The 26,593-nt window shown below is 36.5% G+C and overlaps 2 protein-coding genes across 6 annotated transcripts in view; one reads left to right on the top strand and one right to left on the bottom strand.

Moving 5' to 3' along the window:
- Positions 1 to 228: 228 nt before the first annotated feature.
- PPWD1 (peptidylprolyl isomerase domain and WD repeat containing 1) lies at positions 229 to 23,786 on the bottom strand. Of its 3 annotated transcripts, XM_010367702.2 has the most exons (12): positions 23,514 to 23,582; positions 23,194 to 23,242; positions 20,230 to 20,332; positions 18,117 to 18,217; positions 17,851 to 17,971; positions 15,268 to 15,715; positions 10,923 to 11,113; positions 8,471 to 8,660; positions 4,855 to 5,036; positions 2,714 to 2,795; positions 1,622 to 1,804; positions 229 to 517 (listed from the first exon to the last, which is right to left on the bottom strand). In XM_010367702.2, exons 1-12 carry the CDS (start codon positions 23,580 to 23,582, stop codon positions 374 to 376), a joined length of 1,863 nt encoding a protein of 620 aa, XP_010366004.1. In that variant the 3' UTR covers positions 229 to 373. The 3 variants fall into 3 exon arrangements, with proteins under 3 accessions (XP_010366004.1, XP_010366003.1, XP_010366005.1); XM_010367701.2 differs by lacking the exon at positions 23,194 to 23,242 and having other exon boundaries at positions 23,514 to 23,786; XM_010367703.1 differs by lacking the exons at positions 23,194 to 23,242; positions 23,514 to 23,582 and having other exon boundaries at positions 17,851 to 17,873; positions 18,192 to 18,217; positions 20,230 to 20,281.
- A 49-nt stretch (positions 23,787 to 23,835) lies between these two features.
- CENPK (centromere protein K) overlaps positions 23,836 to 26,593 on the top strand; it is a 49,057-nt gene continuing 46,299 nt past the window's right edge. Inside the window, exons 1-2 of one of the 3 annotated variants that reach the window (XM_010367700.2) lie at positions 23,836 to 23,922; positions 25,425 to 25,492. The gene's annotated coding sequence lies outside the window, so the exon portion shown is untranslated. Of the gene's footprint in view, positions 23,923 to 25,424; positions 25,527 to 26,593 lie in introns of all 3 variants that reach the window. The other 2 variants (XM_030926687.1, XM_010367698.2) reach the window with 2 other exon arrangements.

Below are 26,593 nucleotides of genomic sequence, written 5' to 3'. Positions count from 1 at the left end.
TGTCTGAAAATATCTCACTGTATTGTGCTCACCTATTTTTGGATTGTGGTTGACAGTAGAAAGAAAACCATGTGGAAAGGGGGTGGGGGAGAGTGTCGTAATTATTTAATATTTAATTTGAGGCTCATTAGCAATTACCTATAATGAGTGCTGTTTGCCTGAGTTTAGTCCATTTCAATTTATCACCTCCCAGGATTAGAAATATTGCAAGAAAAGTCAAAGGTAATTTTTTAAAAATAGCCTTTAATAAAAAATACAAAAATATAATATTGTATCTTTGAAACATGATCTGTATATTCAGCAAGTCCTAAGCTTCCTAATGTAAAATAATCTGTTTAATATTGCATTTTTATTTGCAAGTACAAATCTTATTTTACTTGACAGTAATATTTATGATGCTGACATCCTCATAGGGCTTATCTGTTTTGGGATTGACTTTGACGTTGGAGATCCTCTGTACAACTTCCATTCCTTTAGTCACTCGTCCAAATACTGTGTGCTTATTATCAAGCCAAGGCTGTGTTGGAGGACAAATGGAAAATCTTGGTAAACCCCAATTTCTTTAAATTATATCCTCCGGTTGAGCAAATTAAAGAGAATTTAAGTGTACGCTCCCCTTTAGCATATATTTAAAAAGAAGTACAATAATTTCTTAGCAATAAAAATGTAGCAGCTTTTAAAAGTTACTTCCAGTGTATTTAAAAAAAAAAAAAAACAGAAGCATAGTAAAATGTTTAATTAAATATCTGCATCTTTCAGACCAAAGGGAAATGGAATATCTTCCCTAAAGGTAAGTTACTTCACATGGCTTACAGAATTGTGGCTAAGAATTTAAAAGGTCTCTGGAGGACTCTTACCTGAACAGTTTATTCAGAAACAATTTGAAATAGTTTAAGCAGCACATATTTTGGCATTAGACAGATGGGAGTTCAAATGCTAGCTTGGCTACTTGACCTTTTGGCAAGTTAATCATGTCTGTTTCTTCATCTATTACTGAAAACTGGGGATACTGATACTAGAAGTACTGTGAATACTACATGAAACTATGTGCCTGGCAGATGGTAGTTATAAATATTTTTCCTTTCTTCATCATTTAGTGCTTAATTCTAAAACAAAAAGTAGGTAATTTTTATAATTTTGTGTTACTGCATAGCAATAGAGCGAGGTTACCTTAAACTGTATTTCATCAAATCTAAAATGTAATTGATTATGAGTTGTATTCTGATTTCAGAGATACTAAAATGTGGGGGAAATTGTCTCAAAATTGTGAATTCATATACTCTAATCCTTGTATTCTGAAGATGAAGAAATAGGCCCACAGAGGTGAAATAATTTATTTTAGGTTACATCATCAAGTAGAGGCAAAGTTGACACTGAAACTCAAGTATCTTGAATTGCAGTCCATTGTATTTCTTACTACAGTGGAAGTTTTGTTTTACCAATTCTAAAGTGATTAGTCACATGATTTTATATTTTCTTCTCGATCATTTTCATATTTGTATTCTGGTAGATGATATAAATAATGCAGAAAACACAGAATAATGCAGCTCTTCTACTGAGTTCACTCTCTTACATCATAACCTATCAATCTGTAGTTTATAAACAATGATACTGTACTTACTGTTGGTACTACTGTTATGAAAAACTGGGATCCATTAGTATTTGATCCTGCGTTAGCCATGCTGAGTGTGTATGGTCTGTCATGTCGTAATGTTGAATGAAATTCATCTTCAAATTCTCCTCCCCATATGCTTTCTCCTCCCATACCAGTACCTGTTGGATCTCCTGTCTGAATCATGAAGCCCTTAACAGAAAGTACACAAAAACATTACACTGTCCTTTTCTATATACGTATACTTTGAAGTTTTATTTCTGCCAAGAGTGCTATGTATTCAGTGTAATATTAACTGTCACTATAAAGTGATTTTATTAAACCCTTACACTTAAATTTGGATGATGTACTTCCATCGCTCAACCACCACCTTGATTGAAACATAAATGCAAAGGTCGTCTTCTCATTTATAGACATGTTCTATCTTTCCCAATAACCTAAATAAGGCCAGTTAATACTATAAATTTTAGGATCTGTATGTTATTTTATGTTTTATATAATTGCCCTCCTCTTCTCCCTCTCCCTTTCCTGAAATACTCTTGATTTCCTGGAAAGCCTTTTCGCTAATTCCTTTAGGACCCTGAGATCTGACTTTCCATCCTGCCATTTCTGACCTGCCAGAAACCAAGCACTGTATCACTGTCCCATCCACTTTATGGAAAGCTGCTAAACAAAAGCCAGGGGCTGAGTTCTCTCTCCTCCTCTGGTATATTACAGGTTCTCACAGATCAGATGGCACTGTGGCCCCTCTATGATTGAAAAATCGTATCTTCTAGATCTAGACCCTATCTAGCCACTACAAATAGGTTACCTAGGTTACTGATGTTATCTCAGCATGACCCTTTATTCATTATCTTACCCTTTAGCTGCTGATAAAATATTGCTTCAGTGTTTCTAAACAGGTAATCATGCCATTATTCCTGTTGATTCTAGATGTTGATATTTATGACCATCCACTCCTTCTTTGGCTTCCACAGTATATTTTTCCTGTTCCTTTCCACTAAACTGGTAAGTGTGAGAGAAGAAGATTCCTTGCACTTAAATCTCTTGCTATGTAATGATATAGTATTTCTTAAATCACATGAAATTTGTGTAACTTACCTTAATTATACGGTGAAATGTATGCCCATTATAATAACCATTTCTGCTGTGAACACAGAAGTTTTCCACTGTCTTAGGGCACCTATTAAGACATATATTACCAATATGAAACCTATTCAGAGCATCTTAAAACAGTTTTCTTTGCAGTTCTGCTTCCTAATGATGTTCTATGTCTTCTGAATGTTTCAGAAGGACAGTTGTTTTTTTTTATAACCTCTAATCTCAGGACAAGCATGGAGGGGCATGTAAGTAGTATATTCTTATTGTTTAACTTGGTTATCTTTAGAACATGACTGCTTAACTAATATTTGAGTTTGACAGTACTAAGATTTCAAGGTCATTTAGCAGTTAAAAAAATACAGCTGGCCAGGTGTGGTGGCTCACGCCTGTAATCCCAGCACTTTGGGAGGCCAAGACGGGCGGATCATGAAGTCAGGAGATCCAGATCATCCTGACTAACACAGTGAAAACCCCATCTCTATTAAAAATACAAAAAATTAGCTGGGCGTGGTGGCGGGCTCCTATAGTCCCAGCTACTTGGGAGGCTGAGGTAGGAGAATGGCGTGAACCCCGGAAGCGGAGCTTGCAGTGAGCCGAGATCGCGCCACTGTACTCCAGCCTGGGCGACAAAGCGAGACTCCATCTCAAAAAAAAACAAAAAACAAAAAACAAACAGCCACAGCACCTTAAAAATATGTTTTTTCTTAAGAGACAGGGTCTCACTATATTGTCTAGGCTGACCACCTGGGCTCAAGAGATCCTCCTGCCTCAGCCTCCTAAAGTGCTGGGATTACAGGCCTGAGTCACTGCACCTGGCCCAACATCTTAAGTTAGTTTACTCCATATAGTATTATAGGTCTGCATGTAGTAGTACAGGTTAAGTTCCTGGGAAAGGTCATTTTCTTACAATGACATATTCTTGGCCAAAACCTTAACCATAGAAATGACATCTAAATTTATTCAACTTTAAATGACAGTCTCACTCAGAGTATGAAGCTTTCTCAATAATATTAACTGATACTATGCAATTATTTCATATGGTCCATTACCATGTAATACTTCTAAGAGCTGGAAATGGATGAACCAAGAGAATCTTGTACCCAAGTACGTCAGCAAACAAGGCCGAGGAGCACATGGGTTTTGAGCACTTAAAGTGAGTGTCCAAGATTCAAGAACTGCATAGTTATTTGTTGAGTACCAAGATATGGTACAAAACATTCATATTCAAAATATTAATAAGAACTTTTAAGTAAAAGTGGTGTAAAAGATGTCATTTTTTGGGTCAAGAATGGCCCGAAATACTCTACTGTATTTGACATTGTATGTTAATTTTAAAATCTTTTAAACTGTCCAGAAAACCGTTCACCTTTTTTTCAATTGAAGTCCTTATGGTTTTGTTGTAATTTGTTTTTGTAGAAACAGAGTCTCACTCTGTTGCCCAGGTTGGAGTGCAGTGGTGTGACCATAGCTAATTGCAGCCTCAAACTCCTGGGCTCAAGACATCTTTTGACCTCAGCCTCTAGCAGAGTCAGGAATACAGGTGCGTGCCACCATGCCCAGCTAATAAAAAAAAAATTTTTTTAGGAGACAGAGTCTTGTCATATTGCTTGGGCTAGTCTCAAACTGCTGGCCTCCACTGATCTTCCTGTCTCAACCTCCTGAATAGCTGGGATTACAAGTGCATGCCACTGCACCCAGCTTATAGTTCACTTTTAAAACACAGAGCTATGGAAACTATAAAGAGATAGGTATCTAGCAACTGTTTGTAAGGAAACATAATTATCTTTCTCTTAAGGATTTGCTTTGAGAGGAAAGCAAAGCAATCCACAAAACCTAGAGTTTGTGCTGTTAGAGATGTGCTGTTAACATATTTGTATATCACTTTACAGTTTACACTCAGCACTTTCATAGCCAATATATTTTGTCTTCGTAATGAACCTATGATGTATATATGTATAAAAATTTTCCATTGTAGTTCTACCATAACACTTATCAGAAAGCTCAGGAATAGATGTGTTTTATCAAACATTTCTTCAAAATTCCTTAAGTCAAAGTAATGGGAATTTTAAGTTGCATGGTTTCTTCAGATATATACATTTACATTCTTAATTACGTAAGCCAATACAAACAGTTATACATACTCAACAGGAAAGAGTTTGGTGTGAATGTCTCCCATGCTGGTGTGGATAATGGCACTATCCGAAACTCGTTTAGGTCCTTCAGCTTGAGTAGCTGCCATGACTTCTTCTTTAGAAGGTTTCTCATTAAAAACATCTCGATCAGAATCTGCACTTTTTGTATCTTCTGGTTCTCGTTTGGTAAACTCAAGGAGGAAAGTAAAAAGTGAGTGAACAAATTAAAGTTTTCATCTGGTAAAAATTTTATGAACAATAGAATTTCTAATTAAGTACTTAAGAAATGTAAGAATTCACATCAGAATCCTTATTTCAGGAATCATTTCCCATCACAGGATGTGTCAGGCAATTAAATTATTTTTACTTTGTCTAATATGAAAATGATCCACATAACATACTGAACACATTGATTTCAAATGGAATTTAATTTATTTTGGGTAGAAATTTTCTTGGGCAAACATTTAACAAGAATAATTGTTTCATTTGTGGTAGCTCTCAACTTATGCCTTCTAGTAAGGCCTAACGTGCCACCTGTTTATTGCTCACTTCATTATTTAGATTGTTTGGATTTGAATTCCAATTCTGCAACTTTGGGGATGTGAATTCATTTCTTCCTTCATTCATATATGATGATAACAGTACCTACCTTGCAATGAAGGTAGTTGTGAAGATTAAACAACTAGATATTAAGTCCTTGGAGAACAGTACCTAATACATAGAGGGTACTATATACATATTAACAGTTGTTATTACTACTATGAGCAGGACCTCATGCTAGGTAGAAAAAGGATTCACAAAAATGAATCAGTAATGGATCCTTAATTTTTGTTTTCCACAGTCCCACTTGACCTATCTAAACCCTGAAGCATAGGAAAAAGAATGAAAATTTTCAGTGAAGTTGTAGACATCTCAGATCCTCGGGGTCTAGGAAGAATTGAGAAAAACCTTTCAGTTGTTAAAACACTGGACTTCTCAAGGCCTGTTTATTTTACTTTAAGTAGAAATGCTCTCTCCTGAGCAACCTCTATCTGATGTCAGCTTAATGATGGGAACGTAAAGCTAGTGCCTCCATCTTGCCTAATGTCATTCCTTGATCTGCTTGGATAGATTCCAAATAAACAACCAAGTTAGGATGCTATCACCTTAACATCCTATTCTCTAGTTTTCAAAGGAATGGCATGTCTATTGTACTATTTGTTTATATGAATTTTTGTAAAGTTATCATGATTTAGCTCATGTGGATTTGTAAAATTATACTTTTATTTCATGATGTTAGATCTGAAAAATTATATATGGATTTGTAAAATTAATACTTTTATTTCATGATGTTGGATCTGAAAAACGGGACACAAAATTCATATATATGCATACCATTTTAGTTTTGCTTAAGAATATGTACTAGTAAGACTCAAAGAAAATTCATAACAATATTAGCTGTATAAAGCTACAGTGAATGACTTATTTTGTTTCTCTATTTTTTCAAACTCTATAATGAATATATACACTTTAATCAACATACAAGTAAACTTGGAAAAGAAAAAAACAACAAAGTTTTTTGAACAAAGTGGATGGAAAATTAGTATGTATGTTTTTAGTGTATATCAAGAAGTATCTTTTTTTTGCCTCTTTTTGTTTAGCAATAAGGTCTTGCTCTGTCACCCAGGCTGAAGTGTAGTGGTGTGATCATAGCTCCCTGCAACCTCGAATTCCTCGGCTCAAGAGATCCTACCACCTCAGCTTCCAGCATGGCTGAGACCACATGTGCACACCACTATGCCTGGTTAGCTTCTTAAATTTTTTGTAGAGATGAGATCTTGCTATGTAGCCCAGGCAGCTCTTGGTCCTGGGCTCAAGTGATTTGCCTACTTTGGCCTCCCAAAGTGCTGGATTTATAGGGTAAGTCACCATTCCTGGCCAAGAATTATCTTGTATGGGTAATTTTTACTTCATAACAAAGTTAAATTACAGGTAAAAACGATTAATTTTTTTCTTTCATATACTAATAAATTTTTAGTAACGATTTTGAAAGTTGTAAATGAAATTCTCATCTTAAAAGAATTTACCCATTTAGTTGGAAGGTTTGTTGAGGTAGGGAAACTGCTACTTCATACATTTATCAAATGCTGTTAACCTTAATAGCATTACAACAGTTTACAATATTTTGGAGGAATGAATGAATATATTATAATGCGTTAGTCATTTTCTTAACTTTCTGGATTTAACAGTGAAGAAGACATAGTGCCTGTATTTATGGATTTTATCTTCAGAAGAAGAGCACAGCGTCAGAGACAAAAGACATAATTGATGTTCACACAAAAAGTGTGACACATCATATGACGGGGAAGCAAAGGAGAAACATAAGCAGGCACACCTAACTCAGACTTGATGTTAAAAAGGGTCTCTAGGCTGGGTGCGGTGGCTCACGCCTGTAATTCCAGCACTTAGGGAGGCTGAGTCAGGTGGATCACCAGAGGTCAAGAGTTCAAGAACAGCCTGGCCAACATGGTGAAACCCTGTCACTACTGAAAATACAAAAATTAGCTGGGTGTGGTGGCATGCACCTGTAGTCCCAGCTACCCAGGAGGCTGAGGCAGGCGAATCGCTGGAACCCAGGAGGCAGAGGCTGCAGTGAGCCAAAGTCACGTCACTGCACTCCAGCCTGGGCAACAGAACAAGATACCATCTCCAAAAAAAAAAAAAACAAAACAAAAAAACCCGGGGGCTTCCAAACTGAGACTTGAAGTATGAGTTAGGAGTTGGAGAGAAGTGTGTGGCTGGCAGAATGATAGCCTATGCAAAGACCCAGAGTTTAAAAAGCACACTCAACTACTGTGAATAAGTATGGTTGGTGTAGCAAATGAACGAAAAATGAAGAAAGATAAAGCTACAGAAGTGAGGAGGGCCAACCAGCATAGATAGCTGGGGCACCATTGAAGGGCATTAGGCAGAAAATAAGAGTCACGTTTGGGTTTTAAAAAGTTCTCTGATTGCAATGTGAAGGATAGAATGCAAGCAGAGATCTCTATACTTCTGATTTTCCTGCTTGGATGAACAAATAAAATTGTGCTACTCCTATATGGCGTAGTAGTTTGATTTTAACTATCTCAGTCTTAGTTAACATGCAAAGTATTTTTAGTTCTCCAGAGGAAAAAAAAAATTCCACAGGAATATATAATTCCAAGGCAGCACCATTAAAATAAAAGTCAAAAGGTAAAAAAGGAAATACATTTGAAGGAAGCTGTGCTAATTTAGGGGAGATAAATTATATTCAAGAGTAAAGGCTAAAAAATAAAAAAACTAAAAAGAAATTTTAAAATCCCACAGTGAAACTATTTTGGATGTAATTATGACTATAACCACTAACTTCCTACCATCTTAAACAACACAAACAGTTGTGGAAGCGAGGTTGAAAAATGTCAAAACATGATGGAAAACAGTACAGAAATACTTAAAATCAACTCCTAGTTTAAAATTCTACAATATTAATATAAGATGGTATTCTAGTTGTTTAGGAAGTCTGCTGTTAGTGCCAACATTCTCTTCAGTTGAAGGTACAAACAAAGAAAAGTCAAACCAAACTAGAAGGAACATTATGGTCTAATCTCCTAGTACTTATACATACCATATAAAATCTATTCTTTTTGAATGATGTACAGACTATTGTTGGGTCAGCTTGAATATTCTGAAGAACAGGATTTTCAGAAGCTTTCATCTCTATAGTAGTTGCAGCACGATGCTTTTTGGCTATTCCCTGGAACAAAGCCAATTGCATCACTCTAATATTTTCTTGTTTGCCTAAAATCCGCACACACCTAAAAATATAACAATGTTTTTTATACAACAAAATCACCAAAGTTAATTCTAATTATGACAACTTTACAGATAAAAGGGAATCAACTATCTTATCTATGTACAACATAACTTGTGAAAGTTTTTTAAAAGTGTTTCTCTACCCCCCAAAAGCTATCAATTTAAACTGGTAGGCAGCTATAATTTTCAGGTTAAAAAATAGAAATGAGGCCAGGCATGGTGGCTCACACCTGTAATCCCAGCACTTTGGGAGGCCGAGGCAAGCAGATCACTTGAGGTCAGGAGTTTGAGACTAGCCTGGCCAATGTGGTGAAACCCTGTCTCCATTAAAAATACAAGAAATTGGTCAGGCATGGTGTTAGGCACCTGTAATCCCAACCACTAGGGAGGCTGAGACACGAGAATCGCTTGAACTCAGGAGGCAGAGGTTGTAGTAAGCCGAGATCGTGCCACTGCACTCCAGCCTGGGTGACAGAACAAGACTCTGTCTCAATAAAAAACAACAACAAAACCAATCAAGAGAATGAAAAGTCACAGACTAGGAGAACAGCTCATAAAGGACTGTTATCCAAAATATATAAAGAACTCTTAAAAAAAAAATCTATATATACAAAGAACTCTTAAAACACAGTAAGAACACAACCCAATTACAAAATGTCCCAAGGACCTTCACATATACTTCATCAAAGAGACATACAGATGGTAAATAAGCATATGAAAAGATATTTCACCTCATATGTTGCCAGGGAAATCCATACTAAAACAAGATACTACTACACATCTATTAAAATGGCCCAAATCTGGAACACTGACAGTACCAAATGGTGGCACAGATGTGGAGTGACAGGAACACTCATTCATTGCTGGTGAGAATGCAAAAGAGTACAGCCACTTTTAAAGGCAGTTTGGCTGTTTCTTACAAAACTAAACATTCCGTTACCATATGATCCAACAATTGTGTTCCTTGATATTTACTGAAAGGAGCTGAAATGACTACACAAGACACTTGTACGCAGATGTTTATAGCAGCTTTTATACATAACTGCCAAAGCTCGGAAGCAACCGAGATGTCTTTCAGTAGGTGAATGGATAAACTGTGGTACATCCAGACAATGGAGTATTATTCAGTGCTAAAAAGAAATGAGCTATCAAGCTGTGGAAAGGCATGGAAGAACCTTAAATGCATATTACTGAAAGAAGCCAATCTGGACAGACTACATACTATATGATTCTAGCTATATCACATTCTGGAAGAGGCAAAACTATGGAGATGGTGAAAAGATCAGTGGTTGAACAGTCAGAGCAGAGGATTTTGAAGGCAGTAAAACTACTCTGTATGATAGTATAATGGTGGATACTTTTATATACATTTCTCCAAACCTATAGAATATACAACACCAAGGGTGAACCCTAATGTAAACTATGGACTCTGGGTGATAATGATGTGTCAACGTAGGTTCATGAATGGTAACAAACGTACCACTCTGGTGGGGGATGTTGATAACGGGGAGGCTATGCATGTATTCGGGCAGAGGGTACATGGGAAATCTCTGTATCTTCCTCTTAATTTTGCTGTGAACCTAAAACTGTTCAAAAAAGTAAGGTCTATTAAAAATAATCAGTCATTTGTTTATACAGTTTTAACCTATTCTGATTAAAATTCCATGTCTGTTAACTGTTCTGCAAAACTTCAAAGATTTTGTATTGCCAAGAACTACAATATAAATATGTTTATACATGGAAATGTACAGCACATTTTTTTTCCCTTAAAATATTAAGTTCTGTTCATTTACATTCAGTGAGAGTATCTGATTGTAGCTATTCTGTACTAAGACCAAATGGACTGTTTTCACAAAAAAGGCTTACTGTGGTTTCATGCATTTTTAACTTTTGATTTTATGTCTAGCAGGATGTAATGCTGAATTCTGTGGTTAAAATCTTTGGCAACATTTAACATGAACCAGGCTAATTTAAATCAATAAGCAAAAGACAGACAAACTTGTTAAAAAAAAAACACACAACAACTTGAAACTATGCATATCTTCTTTCCATTTCTTTTACAAACATGAGTGGAAACTTTCTACATAAGAATATAAACAACCAAGAGACCACAGAAAAATCCAGTCAAAACATTTGGTTAAGTTTAGATATTTGGGGCCATTCCACTTGTCTTGGAACAAACAATACTCCCACTGTTCCCATGATGGAGGAAATGGTCCCCCACAAACACATTTTTTAAAAAAATACCTCATATTAAAGCTTACCGGTTTGTCTCTACATTTATAACTTTAATGCCCAGCATTGTTCCATATAGCACGAAGTGTCCAGTCTCATCAAAAACTATATTAATTAATCTTACAGCATCAACCTTCTCCAACTCACGTTCTACAGCCATTCGTCGGCCAAATTCCATGTCTGGTAACTGCTGCCTCATCTGTTGCAGTTCAGTAAACATCTAGGAAATAAACCATTTAGTAACAAAATCTCTATATACCTATATCTATATCAACCCATCTATCTACATATGCAATGAGAATTTAAATAGAAGCAGAATACATATTAAGAGCCACTAACCGTTTTTACTTCTTAAGAGGGATTCTAAACAGTATGAAATAGACATTAGTAAGTCCAGTCACTAAAAAATAGTATTTCAGGCCGTGGTGGCTTATGGCTCTAATCCCAGCACTTTGGAAGGCCAAGGCAGGTGGATCACCTGAGGTCATTTCAAGAACAGCCTGGCCAACATGGTGAAACCCCATCTCTACTAAAAATATAAAAACTTAGCCGGGCATGGTGATGTGTGCCTGTAATCCCAGCTACTCGGGAGGCTGCAGCAAGAGAACCTAGGAGGCGGACGCTGCAGCGAGCCGAAATCGCGCCACTGCACTCCGGCCTGGGTGACAGAGTGAAACTCCGTCTCAAAAAAAAAAAAAAATGGTATTTCAAAATGGTAACTGGTTCTTTTAATTTAAAACAAAACCCAGTTGGTTAATATAACTACTGGTTTCTCTACAGAATACATCTGCTGCCTTTTAAAAGTCACAGAGTAGCACTTTCCAATGAAATATAATGCAAGCCACATATGTAATTTTAAAGTGTCTAGTAGTTACATTAAACAAAAAGAAACCGATGAATTTCATTTTAATGTTTGATTAAACTCAAAATATCCAGAATATCATCTCAACATTAACAATATAAAAAATTGGGATAAATTACATTCTTTTAAAAAAATATTAAGTCTTTGAAATCTTGTATTTACACTTTCAGTATATCTCAGTTTGGACTAGCCATCTCTCAAGTGCTCAGTAGACACATGGCTAGTAACTATTTATATTGGATAATGCAGCTATAGACTATGAGGTCCTTGTGCAAGGTTATGTGCCTGACATATAACAAGCTCTCAATTTTTGCTTAATGAATTCATCTAACTAATTTATAACAAATTCATGATATTTCAGAAAATGTTTCAAGTTATTTTGACACAGGGCAGTGAGATTACCATTAGGTACATGTGGTTTAGTAGACATGACTATTTCTATGAGTGTCCTTTATAGTTTGGAAAATTGGTTTACTTTTCTTTTGATATTACACAAATTTCAAGATAGGCATCACATCTCTAATTGTATTAACATATTATGAACCTTCCAAAAGAAGATAATGATCTTTATATTGTTTTCTACACAATCTGGGCATCAAACAGCAGCATTCAAAAATAGCTCTCCATTGCAGATGAAAATAAGCCAGACTTCTGTCCCATCTAATTCTATCCTTACTTCATGCTTACATCAACCAAAATCTTGTGTTTTCTAGATAAGGTTAGAACAATATACAAAACTCAAAGAATCAAAAAGAGGTATGTGTGTTAGGGTATAAGCACAAGGTCAAGGTCTTACAGAACAGTTAGAAAGCCTAGTCGTTAGGTTTTCTTGTCTCTAGTCTCAAAAGACAGAGAGACTGATACATATTACGCTGCTTATTCATGTGCCAGGAATAGCCTAGGATGCTGGACTACACATTTTGTAGGGAAGGGCCAATGATCATTTCTGCTGGAGAGAAGACTCAGTTTTTAAGACATAAGGTCTGTAGGTGGTCATCTGTCCATATATAAGTATTCCATAAATGTTATCCAACCTGGTAAGTATCTGATCAGAATCTTTTTAGAGTGTTCTAGACTTCACAGCAGGGCTTATGTGATACGCCAACTGAACAGCCATATACAGTGACCCTGGTTAATAAATACTAAAAGATAACTCACATCATCCCATTCAATTGCTTTTCTGTTAAAGTAGGATTCTGATTGGTTAGAAACTACCCTCCTCCACTACCACCTCCTTGAGACGCCAGTCATTTACTAGTTACTAGCACTGTAATTTAACTGATGATTGGCTTTTTTGGCAAGCTCTCATTCTGAATCTCCACTTCTGTCTTAAGTTCTACTACTGACTTCTTGTCACCTCAGGCCAATCATTTAAACAAATGTTGAAGACAACAATGAGCAAATAGAGTGAACTGAGCAGCTCAGAGTATGTGTGTTAAGAAACTTGTGTCCAGAGACTAGATTCTGAATATGTCTTTGCCTAAGGGATCTTGGAAGAACTGCAAGTTAAAAGAGTTTTAAATTTTTATTTAAATTGCAAGTTATATTTAGTTATCTGCCACCATTAAAGAAAGTATTACCAATAAATGTTTCTCCTTAAAAGCAGAGTGGAAAGCTATCTTCTTCCAACAAGAAAATTTGTCATGAGGATAATTTGGCTGGCAAACAGATCTTCAAATTTGTCTGGAATTATATTACTTCAGACAGACAGACAGACGACCAACTCATTTATTACCATGTGCTACCAACTCAAAAGCGCCACTAGGAAGAGTTGACAATTTATGAAGAACTTACAGCAGGGAATCCAATGCAAATTGGTCACTGACAAGGACAAAAGAATTGACAATGTCATATAATAAACATTGCAACAAAGGTTCAATCCGGATAGACTCGGATTCAGAGAACCACTTGATAGCAATAGTTGCAATCACAGAAACCAGTGAATTGCATGGATTAAAAACTCTTATTCCACAACTACATGCTGTAACAAATTCTTGTTAGCAGTCTAACAAGTGATGGCTAGAGTCACTCTTTCAAGATATTTGAATAACTCTGTGTGAGGTACTGTTTTTACTGTTGGAGTTAGAAACATGAGCTAAAACATCACACAGGGCTTAGTCTACTGGAGGTGATACACATTAATCAAATAATATGACCATATCAAATGCTCTAAAAGAAAGAGTGATCTACAGTCACATTAAAAAAAAAAAAACTCTGCTGGCTTGGCACGGTGGCTCACGTCTGTAATCCCAGCACTTTGGGAAGCCAAGGCAGGCGGATCACTTGAGGGCAGGAGTTCGAGACCAGCCTGGCTAACATGGTGAAACCCATCTCTACTAAAAAAAAAAAAAAAAATTTAGCTAGGCGTGGTGGCATGCGCCTGTAGTCCCAGCTACTTGGGAAGCTGAGACAGAAGAATCGCTTGAACCCAGAGGGTGGAGGCTGAAATGAGCTGGATCATGCCACTGCACTTTAGTGCAACTCTTATCTCAGAAAATAATTAAGAAAAAGAAAACAAAACAAAAAAAAAACCCAAACTATGCAAGACAGGATGAACCGTCGAAGCCTCCCAGGGGAAGTGAGTCTTCATTTGAAATTTGAAGTACCAGTTCAATAGGTAACGGAGGAATTTGAGGAGGGAGGGAGGGCCTCACTCCAAGTGGAGGAAACAACTTATAAAAAGGTCCTGTGGTGGGAGGCATGTTCAAGAAATAAAAAGGAGGCCCAAATGGCAGAATAAGAGGCAGGAAGAACAGTGACTTATGGTGTCACAACATGGTAAGCCATGACTCTGGTCTTGATCCCAAGAACAGAAGGAATTAACTGAAAAGTTCTAGGCAAAGGAATGACATAACCAGATATATGCTTTTAAAAGATGGCCCTGGGTGCAGAGTGGATATTAGGAAGAAGCCAGAATAAATATAGGTAGTAGGCCATGCAATAGGTCAGGCAAAAGAGCATGAACTATGGTGACAGCTGTGCTGAAAAGAAATTGGTGTATTTATATTTAGAAAGCAAAATTGGCATAGAAGGGTAAAAGAGTTAAGGATAACTCTTAGATTTCTGGTTTGAGCAACTAGATGGATACTGGCACCATTTATGAAGACAGGAAAAGAAAGAGATAGCACCAGGTTTGGTTGTAATAGAAGGCTACAGAAGTAAATTTAGAAGTAGTCATATGGACAGGAGTGAATAAAGAGTGAGAAGGGGTCCTAGAATGAGTTTTGAGGATCTTAAGAGAATAGCTTGCAAACAAAACAAAATTGTAAAAAACAAAACAATAACCACAAAAATAAGACAATAACTGACTTGGAAAATGCACATCATAAACCCCTAGAGAAGAGAGTTTCAAAGAGCAACACTACAAGACAGAAACAGTTGAATATCTTTAATGTGCTAAGAAAATAAATAACTGTCTACCTAAATGTCTATGTGTAGAAAAAAGATCTTTCAAGAAAAGGCATAAAATAAAGCATTTTAGAAAAGTATGGTTAAATTTAAATTACACTTACGCTTAGTGATTCATCAAACACTCTCATGAGTTTTCCAGTTAAAAACCTGAAAATTCTAACTTTTCTATCAGAACCAATGGTAGCTATTTTCTTCCCATCCGGTGAAAAACATATGCTGGTTGGATAAGCCTTACACTTGGCAAATTCATATAAATCAGTGTCAGTTTTATATTCCCAGTTCACATTTTTGGGGAATTTATATTCATGAGGAGGCCCAGTCCAGTATTCAATCATCCCAGATTTGTCAGAAGACACTACTGCTTTGAAAACTGGGTTTAGCCGTATCTGAGTAAGAGGTGACGTATGGAGTTTGTCAAAAATATGAAGTGGCTGGTTATCTCCTCGGCCATCATAAATGAAAATTTTTCCCGTACTCTTTTCAGAAGCAGCAACTGAAGAAATTGCATCCCCTGGGCAATAGATCCACTCACACTGTCCAGGAAAATAGCTAAAATCATAAAGAATTGAAAGGGGGGAAAAAAAAAGGTCAGCACAACAAGCAAGAATCCCTCCCTATCCCACTACCAAACGTCTTGGCCAGTGATTTAGACAGTTTTGGATTCCCTGCTCAAAAGTAGCAGAGACACAGAATGGGGAGGAACAGCTAAGAATAGTTACTTTTTTTTTATCTTTCTGACCTCATCAATATAATGATAATTCTGAGAATCTGTCAAAACACAAGAAGAGAACTGCATATAGCAGCACATTTATTTCTCTTGGGCAGATAAGGAAACTTAATCAGATCTGGACCCTAAGACCTTCTGGGACATTGCTTTTTGGATCTCTCTACAACAGTCTATGTATACTTACTTTAAAATAGGTTAGCATGTAATAGTATACTTTATAAATCCTTTCTTGAAATATTTAAAATCAAATATTTTATTATGGCAATACTTCAAAGAAAAGTACTGTCCTAAAACACTCTCATTACTAACTAAATCTTGATACTAAAACTCTAAGCTTTAAACATTCCACCTGATGAATAAGGCATAAAATAATTCAGACTGATTTAATCAATTGTACTAAAACACTCAAAAATGAATGTTGTTTCCTTCAAAGTAGTGATTCTGGGAAGCAAAACTATTATTCTTTTTTTTTTTTTTAAACCTTCCAATATTTATTTATTATACTTAAAAAATAAAATCTAATTTATCTGAGGTACAAAGTCCTGTAAGATCTGACTCCTGTCAACCTCACATATTCTTGTCCCCTTGCTTACTCTGCTTGACCCATATTGGCCTTCTTTCTGTGTGTTTTTTTTTTTTTTTTTTTTTTTAGTTTTGATAAGTATACTTTTTATTTTTTTAATTTTTTTTTAAAATTTAAGTTGTAGGGTACATGTGCACAACATGCAGGTTTGTTACATATGTATACATGGCAATGACGCTATTATTCTAACCATGGTGCTGATGCTCAAAACCTTCTGGACCTCTTCTTTAAGAATTTCTATCAAAGTCTGAAATATACTCTTCCAAGTATTCTCAAAGGGCAAACGTTCAATATTTGTGAATGAAAAGCTTTGAGGAAACAAACCTGGGGAGTAAGACAGATGATCAAGATAGGTAACTATGTTTGTGCCATTCTAACCATAAATAATGAGACTGATTTCCTTCAGTGGCTCACCAAGTCATAAACTGATTTTGAAGGAAATTCTACGATTTGAAATTATTTGAATTGTGGACACAATTCAAACCACAGTTGGAATTCCATCAGTTGGAATTTCTAGAGACAGGGTCTTCAGGAGGTAATTAAGGTTAATGAGCTCATCTGATGGGCTTGTGACCTTACAAGAAGAAAAAAAGATCTCCTTTTCCCTCTTCCCTCTCCCTTCCTTCTTCCTCCAACCATGTGAGAACATAGGGAGAAGCAAGAAAGACAGCCCTCATCAGAAATCAAACCCTGATGGAACCTTGATCTTGGACTTTCGAGCCTCCAGAACTGTGAGAAAACAGATTTCTGTATTTAAGTCACCTAGTCTACGGTTTTTTTTTGTTACGGCATCCAAGCAGACTAAGGCAAGTCCCAAAACTTTCTGACACTGTTTTGACTTTCAAGCTGACATTTATTTAGATGTGTATAAATTCAATATGTTATCTTAAAAAAGACATGCTTAAAACAAAGTATGAGTCTTAATACTGTACAATCTAACCATAGTTTTAGTATCAATATATTCCAAAGTTCAACATCACCAATAAATAGCTTTAATTCCAAAAATGTGAATAAACCTTATAGGAACTCAATTCTATATTACTGAGATAAGTAAAGCAAGGAAGTTAACCGTAAGTACCAGTAATTAGATATGACGGAGCTCCAGTAATATTACTAAGTAATGTCAATTTGGATATAAGGAATCCTTGTTATGATGCTGTTTAGAAATTTCTGTGATTGATAACAAACCAGAGCAGATGCTTCCAAACATTATAAGGATTCACTGTATCTAACTTTCCCAAGCAAAACCCAAAGGCACATTTTTTTTTTAAAGATCTGGTAATATACTATTTAGAAATAACCTATTAAATGGTAAAGTCTGATCTACAAATTACTTCAATAAGTTAAAATATATATACTTTTTAAAAGACTCACCCAAGTTTCAGCATGTTGATCATGTCAAAGTTCACTACATCAAACACCTTCATTGCTTTATCATCACCCACAGAACAGAACAATGCTCCCTCAGAGCTAACTGCAATACTCTCAATAACTCCTATTTCAATAAATGAAATTAAAACATTCTAGTAAATACCAAAAAAATAAATGTGCATGATTCAAAGAAAATTTTTTTTAAAAATTTAAACTTTAATTAGTACAGTTTAGAAAAGAGCTAAAAGAAAATGAGGTGAAATTCTTACCCAGGTGACTACGAAAATGTTTAACAAATTCAATTCCCTCTTCTATTTTTTTCCAGAACTTGACATGTCCATCATGACTGGCAGTAATAATAAAATCTGTTCTGCATATATGAAATGTTAAAAGTTAATTTCTAAAACAGATCTATGAATCACTCAGTATTCCCAAAGCAATCATTCACTAAGAATCTGACTTTTGCATAATGGGTTTTTTAAAAAAAACCTTTCTTTAAGCAGACCACTATATTACAGAACACTGTAAATTTTGAAGCTCCTTTCTGGATATCAAAACAGTTACAGCTTCACGTAGTTTAATCTCAAGAGCTAGGATCAGAATTGAACTAAAATTTGAAATTAAAATAAAAATCTCACTAAGAATCACTATACTTTGGATTCTTTATTGCTATAATTACCCTATAGACAGTATTTTCACAAGAAAATAAACTATTTGTCAGTAGCTGATAAGTAAATCTAAACATACTACTTTCACATACAACAAAATTCAACAAAAGTTTGTTTTATATCCTATACAAAGTATTTTGGTTACTTAAGTATCAAAAAGATTTTGTACAGAAGAATCTCCCCTATTAGGTATGTAAAAATAGAAATCATTTATGGAAACCCAGTATATGTCAGGTACTTTGTACATATTATCTTAGTAATTTTACAGCAACTCTATGTATTTTTATCATCATTTTGTAAGTAGGAAATAGTTTTAAAATGTTAAATGTACTTGTCTCAGGTCCATATAGCTAGAGTGGCTTTCAATCTACCTAACCAAAAAACGTATATTCTCTGTATTACCTTCCACTGCCGTGGTTTAAAAAAACAAAACAAAAATATTTGAGAAGAGAGCAACAGCAATGCTAGTATCTATATGTTGTTCAACACACTGAGAACTTGAGACTAGAAAAGGTGCTAATATTTGGTCAGAATTATCCTATTTTTCATGAAATATATTTTATTTAGATTTATATATGAAATTAAATTTGTCTTCAAGCCATCAAGAATAGACTGATCTACAAAAGCACAAAGTAATCCACCTACTTCCCATAGTCACTGCTAGTATCATCCAAGCCACCATATCTCATCCAGATTTCTATACCAGCTTCCTAACTTCTCTCCCTGTATCCATTCTTGACCTGTTTGAATCCATTCATCTCACCACAGCCAGGGTGGTCCTTTAATAAAAGTAAATCTGATGTTACTCTCCTGCTCACAGGTTCAAAACCCATACAAGAAATAAAAAGTCTTCTAGGATTTAACCCTTGCCTTTTAAATAGCAGCCTAATATGCTATTTAACCTCTCTAAACTTCAGTTTCCTCATCTCTAAAATGAAGAGCATGTACTAACTCACAAGATTATTCTTATGATGAATAAAAAAATTTATGAAAAAGCCTTAACTTGACAGATAAAAAAAGAAAAAGACTTAGCACAGTACCTGGGACATATTATGAGCTCAACAAATGGTATAATATTACTACAGTTTGAGTATCCCTTATCCAAAATGCATCAGACCAGAATAGTTTTGGAGTTTCAATTTTTCGGATTTTAGAATATTTACATTATACTTGCTGGCTGAACATCCCTAATCAGAAAATCTCAAATGCTCCAAAGAGCATTTCCTTTGAGCATCATGTCAGCACTCAAAAAGTATTGGATTTTGGAGCATTTTAGATTTCGGGTGCTCAACCTGTACTATTATTATCCTTCTCCAAGATCCTACTCATCTGTTTTGAAGGCCCTTTGCTATTCTTAGGGTATTTAGCCCACATTTTCTCCACTAGTACCAAAGAGGCCAGGTACCAATTATTCGTATCTTAACTAATGTACCCTCTTCTTCAGGGAAGCTCAGACACTACCTGGTTCATTCCCCTCTTGGCATTTATCTCCAAAGACATACATATAAACTAAGGGGTTCTGTCTTAGAGAATGCATTATTTGTATGATATAGGAAAGAACATGTAGGACTTTATTTCAGAACTAATGAAATTAAACAAAAATCTGTAAAATTTTAAAATTACCTCTATAAATCTACCTCAAAATTGAAGCTTTTTTTTTTTTTTTTTTTAATAAACTTCTCAGAACAAAGTAAAAAAGATGTGATAGACTTACTTGGTGCATACCACATGGGTGATAACATCTCTATGCATGTAACTGCGCTCATACATGGATGCACTGGGGAGATTATCAAGATAGACTCTTTCAAACTCTAAGACTGAAGAAAAAAAAGTAAAGTATAAAATCTATTTTTAACAAATAAACCAAATACTATCTTGTATTTTATTTAAAATTGTCTACACTCTACTTGGTATTTTCTCCTAGATTTTAATTTTTCTCAATTCACAATTTAAAAAATCCAGTATTTTATGTCAGTTTTAACGTCTATTATTTCAGAGCACTGAATAGCACCATGATTTAGTGAATTACAACAAGTTCCCAGGTATTATATACATGCTAACTGTCCCCAGGACTTAAGAAATGAGTGGTTCTGGCTTAATGTGAATGTTCTATCAAAAAGAAAAGAAAAGGCCGTGTGCGGTGGCTCACGCCTGTAATCCCAGCACTTTGGGAGGCCGAGACTGGCGGATCATGAGGTCAGGAGATCGAGACCATCCTGGCTAACGTGGTGAAACCCTGTCGCTACTAAAAATACAAAAAAAAAAAAAAAAATTAGCCAGGCATGGTGGCGGGCGCCTATAGTCCCAGCTACATGGGAGGCTGAGGCAGGAGAATGGTGTGAACCCTGGGGGCGGAGCTTGCAGTGAGCTGAGATCCTGCCCCTGCACTCCAGCCTGGGCGACAGAGCGAGACTCCATCTCAAAAAAAAAAAAAGAACAAAATGTGTTCTAAGTCACATGGGCATAAAGAAGAGTAAAACACAGTTCCTGTCCTGAAGAGGCAGTTTAAAGTTCAGTGTCATATAATCATGTCTTTCTGAAAATGTATACAACAGTCCAATGTCCAAAGAACATGTTAAAGGGGGTGACTCCATTTCTAGAAAGCTGAAATTGTTAAACACTTGTCCATTTAGACAAAATTTTAAATAATATTTTTGTCACATTCCATGTATGTTTTTTAGTTTCAATTTTTTTCTTCAAACTGAAAACACTATTGGCTTTTTTTTTTTTTTCTTTTTTTGAGACAGAGTCTTGCTCTCTTGCCCATGCTGAAGTACAGTGGAGCAATCTCGGCTCACTGCAACCTCTGCCTCCCGGGTTCAAGCGATTCTCCTGCCTCAGCCTCCTGAATAGCTGGGATTATAGGCGTGCGCCACCACGCCCAGCTAATTTTTTTGTATTTTTAGGAGAGACGGGGTTTCACCATGTTAGTCAGGCTGGTCTCCAATTCCTGACCTGATGATCTGCCCGCCTCAGCCTCCCAAAGTGCTAGGACTACAGGCGTCAGCCACCGCACCCAGCCAGCTATCGGCTGTCTTAAAACAATAAACAACTGATTAAAGATTTTCACACCTACTAATTTATATGTCTCAGTTATATTAAGTTTGTAAGACACTTGTCTGGTAACACTAATATCAGCATTTCGATATTTCTGGATTTTTACATTTCTCCTTACTCATTTAATTAAAGGAGAACTTGCAAAAATATTCATATGCAACAAAATAGTTAAAGACCAGCATAAACGCTTTAATATTCATTCATTAAATACTTAGGCAAAACACTGTACACCAAGCAATGAACAAAAAAGGCGAGATCCTGGTTCTTACTTGCTTACAGTCTTAGCAGTGGAGCGAAACATTCATCAATCACATGAATAAATATGTAAGTAGAAACTGCAGCAAATGCCATAAATAAAATGGTTAGTATGGAAACATTTAATAAGAGGACCAGGAAGTAAAAATGATAATGCACTCTAAGGGTGTCAATATACAAGGTTCAAAAAAACAGCTTCTTCAAAATTTGGATACATAAAATTTGAAGGCTACCTATAAATTCATTGTTGATAGATAACTACCTCAGAATTATGATCAAAGTGCTTTAGAAATCCAGTCCAGATTGGAGAAGTCACAGGCTTCCCAGAGAAGATGATAGCTAAGTGCTAAAGGTTGACCAAAAGTCAGTTCAGTGGAAGGGGTGAGGGAAATTATTCCCGGTAGAGACACCATATCTGGGTAGGAATCCAGAGGAAAAAGAGTACATGACCCATTCTCGAGTGATTTTAGAATGGCTGCAGTACAAAGTAAGGGGTTGGGAGAGGAGGATAATGGAAAATGCACTAAGAAGGTAAGGAGAGATCGCATCATAAAGGGCTTTATATGCCATGTGAGGGAGTTCGGGCTTTAATGAAAATAATGAGCCAGGCGCCGGTGGCCCACGCCTGTAACCCCAGCACTTCGAGAGGCCGAGGCGGGCAGATCAAGAGGGCAAGAGATCAAGACCATCCTGGCCAGCATGGTGAAAACCCGTCTCTACTAAAAATACAAAAATCAGCTGGGGCGTAGTGGCGTGCGACTGTAGTCCCAGCTACTCGGGAGGCTGAGGCAGGAGAATTGCTTGAACCCGGGAGGCAGAGGTTGCGGTGAGCCGAGATAGCGTCACTGCACTCCAGCCTTGCGACAGAGCGAGACTCTGTCTCAAAAAAAAAAAAAAAAAAAAAAGAAAAGAAAAAATAATGAGAAATCATGGAAGAGTTTTAAGGGAAAGTGCTAAAGTACAATTTGAGCTTAGACCACATTTAAAATGTCCTAAATACTTAAGGAAAACATTTCACAGAAAAACAAGACAAGAAAATAACAAAGAAAACTTAATCTACTCCTTTTCCCACCCCTTTTATTTGATGATAATTTGTGATTATTCCTCGTTAGCGACAAAATGCTTCAGCCTATCGTATCAAGAGTATGATTTCAAAACCACAGACTTCGGGTTTTGGATGAAAACAAATCTGTGATCTAGGAAGCTTACGTGACTTTCCCTAGATACGAAAATTTATTAGTGGAAGTGTCAGAGTTGAAATTATCTTTACCTACTATGATTCGAAATAAGCACCGCCTTCCTCTCGCGCCCCAACATTAACGCATTAACACCACTCCTGAACTAAAGCCTTAAAGAGAACTAGTACCCTTTTCCATATCTAAATAAGAGTTCAAAATTCCAACTTCATGTGGCTGCTGTGGGGAGTAAATGAGAGAAGCCAAACACGTAAGTATAGGAAAATGTTAGTTTTAGCATCTATCATAACAAATCAACACGTTGTACTACGCTTAAATCACTATTTCGTTAAGACATGCAAGTATGGAGTGGCCAGAAGTGAGAGGACGGCCCTCTCTTCTGAGGGCACAAAACTCCACACACCATCCCTCTTCGGATCTGGCTTGAACTCAACCCTCCCACTCGGGGAATGCAGCACTCCAATTCATCCAGTACTATGTCTGCAGCTACCTTTCCTCTTCTTGGCCAGTGTTGCCTCCACAGGTAAAGGCCCAACCCAGCGCTCTTCGTTCTCCTCATCGTTCTCCTGGGACACCGCCACTACTACCGCCAGCTCTCTTTCGCTGAGTTCTGTTTTTTCTGATTCCTCCGGGTCCCGGCGCCTTCTCCGTCTCTGCTGAAAATCGCTACCACTTTCCGCCGCCATGTTGTTCGCGTCGTCACAAAAAGCGCGACACACAACTCGGCTACCAATCCCAAAGCAGCGGCGCAGTCTTCTGTTAGCGTCCGAGCGAGTTTCGGGATTGGCTAGGGTGGGCATGAACAGCTCCAATGGGCATGCAGCGCGCGCAGACGTCTGGTGCTGGCAAGCGCTGCTTACGCAGCGCAGAGGCGACCTGGAGTTTGTGGCTCTGTGATGGTAAGAGCTGGGCCGGGGAGGGCGATATAACGATTGAAGCTTGTGGAGCTCCAGTCCGGAAGGTGCAACCCTCACCGCCGGCGAACTGCATACCTGACTTCCAAGCCGGGCTTTGAGCCCCGTTCTTCTCGGCTTCGCGCGCCAGTGCCAGCTCCAGAACCTCGCCAGTATCTGGAGAAAGATGGAGGGGTGGGGACAGAAGGAAGTGGTTAACTCGCGGGTTTCCTTTCAAATGCACTAAACATATTTTCTCTCCTGACCTTTATTCTCTCACCCACTCTCTGAAGAAGGTGGTGAGTGCTTGTTACCGTTTCTGGGGGTGGAGTGGAGAAACAGCTACTTCAAGTAACCAAATGACGTAGGGCAGAACGAGTCACCCTTCTGTCTTCTCCCTGGTATAGGATTTCATCTCCTGGTAGTCATCTGAACTCTTTCTCCTCCTCCTCATCTGTCTTCTTCATTTTTAAAAAAATTAGGTAAAAAGCACATAACATAAAATTTATGATCTTAATCTCTTTTTTAAAAAATCAAATACAACTTGTCAAAATGACCTCCGTAAAACACTTTTTTTCTCCGCAATTGCTTTTGCACCAACCCAATAAAATCCTCGTGGTAAATCTCTTCTCTACTTTTGCCTTGAGATAGGCACCACGTACAGGGAGGAACTGCCCCCCATAGTAGGCTCTTTATTTTATTTCAAAGGTTCCCATTGTTTGACCATTCTACCTAGCAAGTCTCATTTCTTCTCTGCCCTCTGCTCTCATCAGACTACTTTCTTTTGTGTCTCACAAATTTCCCTTGTTCGTTCATGCCTCCCAGTCTTATGTTTTTATGCTTGAAAACATCTCCACAGCAATTTAGCCTTCATGTTTACAACTTCTCATCTTTCAGAGACCATGGCAATAATGAGGATGAAGATAATAATAATAATGTAGCTAGTTAACATTTATTAAGCATTATTATGGACTAATTCCTTTATTCCGGGTTGGTTTCTCTAACCTTCACTATCCTGAATTATGATAGTACTTGCAGGCAGTGGTGTGTACTTTACCATTTCATAGCACTTCTGACTATCTGAAAGCATATCATGTGTTTAGTTATCCATTCATTTATATTGTCTCCATGAGAATGGAAGCTCTACGAGTACAGAGTTTTTCACCTACACAGTTAGTGTCTGACCAATGGCATACATTAACATATTTGTTGAATAAATGAATATATTTTAGAATTATGTGGGTTTTTTTGCTTATTTCATGTATATTAATCTTTTCCCAATTAATAGTGCAAGTTTCTTTAAGTATAGTATTATCCCTAAATAAAGAGATATTTTTTTTTTCAATAAATGATTAAGTATTGTAGTCTTAACTAGGGACCTCAAAAGGTTGACTTGTTCCCTTTCCAGGAAGATAGGTTTAAGAATACAAAACATGGGAAAGGGAAAAGTTAAACTCTTAAGTGTGTGTGTGTGTTTTAATTAAACAACTGAAATTTATTTCTCACAGGTCTAGAGGCTGGAGATTCAAGATCTTGGCGCCATGATTTTCTGGTTCTTTTGATGACCCTCTTCCAGGTTACATAAAGCTTACATCTTGCATCCTCAAGTGGTAGAGAGCAAACTCTTAAATGTTTCTATATGTTTTTTTTCTAATGCCACATTAAATCGCCACGCCAGATAATTTGTTGACTATCTATCCCTCACCCTCCACCCCCACCACATGTGCAGAGTTTTGCATTACTTTTGCATATTGATAATATATTTTATTGGTCAGTAAAGAAATATTTATGTTTGACTTTTTTGCTTAAAAATATTCTAAAATTGGTGATGACTGATTTTGGCTTTGTAGACTTAAACTATGTCTTACGGGTATAGCAGGTGAGATATTCAGCCTTCTACTAGTTGACGTTCAAATTGTTAATAGCAAACACTGATAAAGCTCTTTATATGCTAGCTACATTGCTTTTATATATATATATATATACACACACACACACACACACACACATACACGCACACATTTAATTGTCATAACCCTAGGGAGTATTTAATATTATCTTCATTTTATAGGAAAGGAAACTGAGGCACAGGAAGTTTAAGTGACTTGCCCAAGTCTCATAGCTTTTAAGTTATCAGAACTGGGATTTAAACCTATATAGTCCGGTTGCAAAGTTCATACCTTTAAAGTTTTTTTTTTCTTTAAGTAATGCGCCATAATTGTATAGACTTACGCAGACATACCTATCTTTAGGATTATTCCTAGGAATAGAACTTCTGGGTCAAAAGAAATGCATGTGAAATTTTGATGGATATTATCATACAAAGTGGTTGTTCCACCAACAGTGCAAGCCTCTTATTTCACATGCTTGCCAGTGTTATCTCTTACCAATTTTACATTATTGCCATTCTGAATGAAAATTAATGCTTGTTTAATTTGCATTTTCATAAATTATATATGAGCTTATGAATATACTTTTTCTATATTTAAAAGGCATTTGTTTTTTCTTTGAGTTCCTCATTCGTGTCCTTTGCGTGTTTCTGTTGAATTGTTTTTGTTGTTTACCTTTTTAATGTAAAAATACAGACACAAACCCACACAAAATAAATGTAAAGTTTACTAATTATTATGAGGTGAACACCTTACCATCATGCTAGTCAAGAAATAAAACTTTGATA

This window comes from Rhinopithecus roxellana, chromosome 3 (genome assembly GCF_007565055.1).
Source record: "Rhinopithecus roxellana isolate Shanxi Qingling chromosome 3, ASM756505v1, whole genome shotgun sequence".
Classification (NCBI taxonomy): Eukaryota; Metazoa; Chordata; class Mammalia; order Primates; family Cercopithecidae; genus Rhinopithecus; species Rhinopithecus roxellana.
Note: the sequence above shows the minus strand (reverse complement) of the source record. Positions and strands in the feature narration are given on the sequence as shown.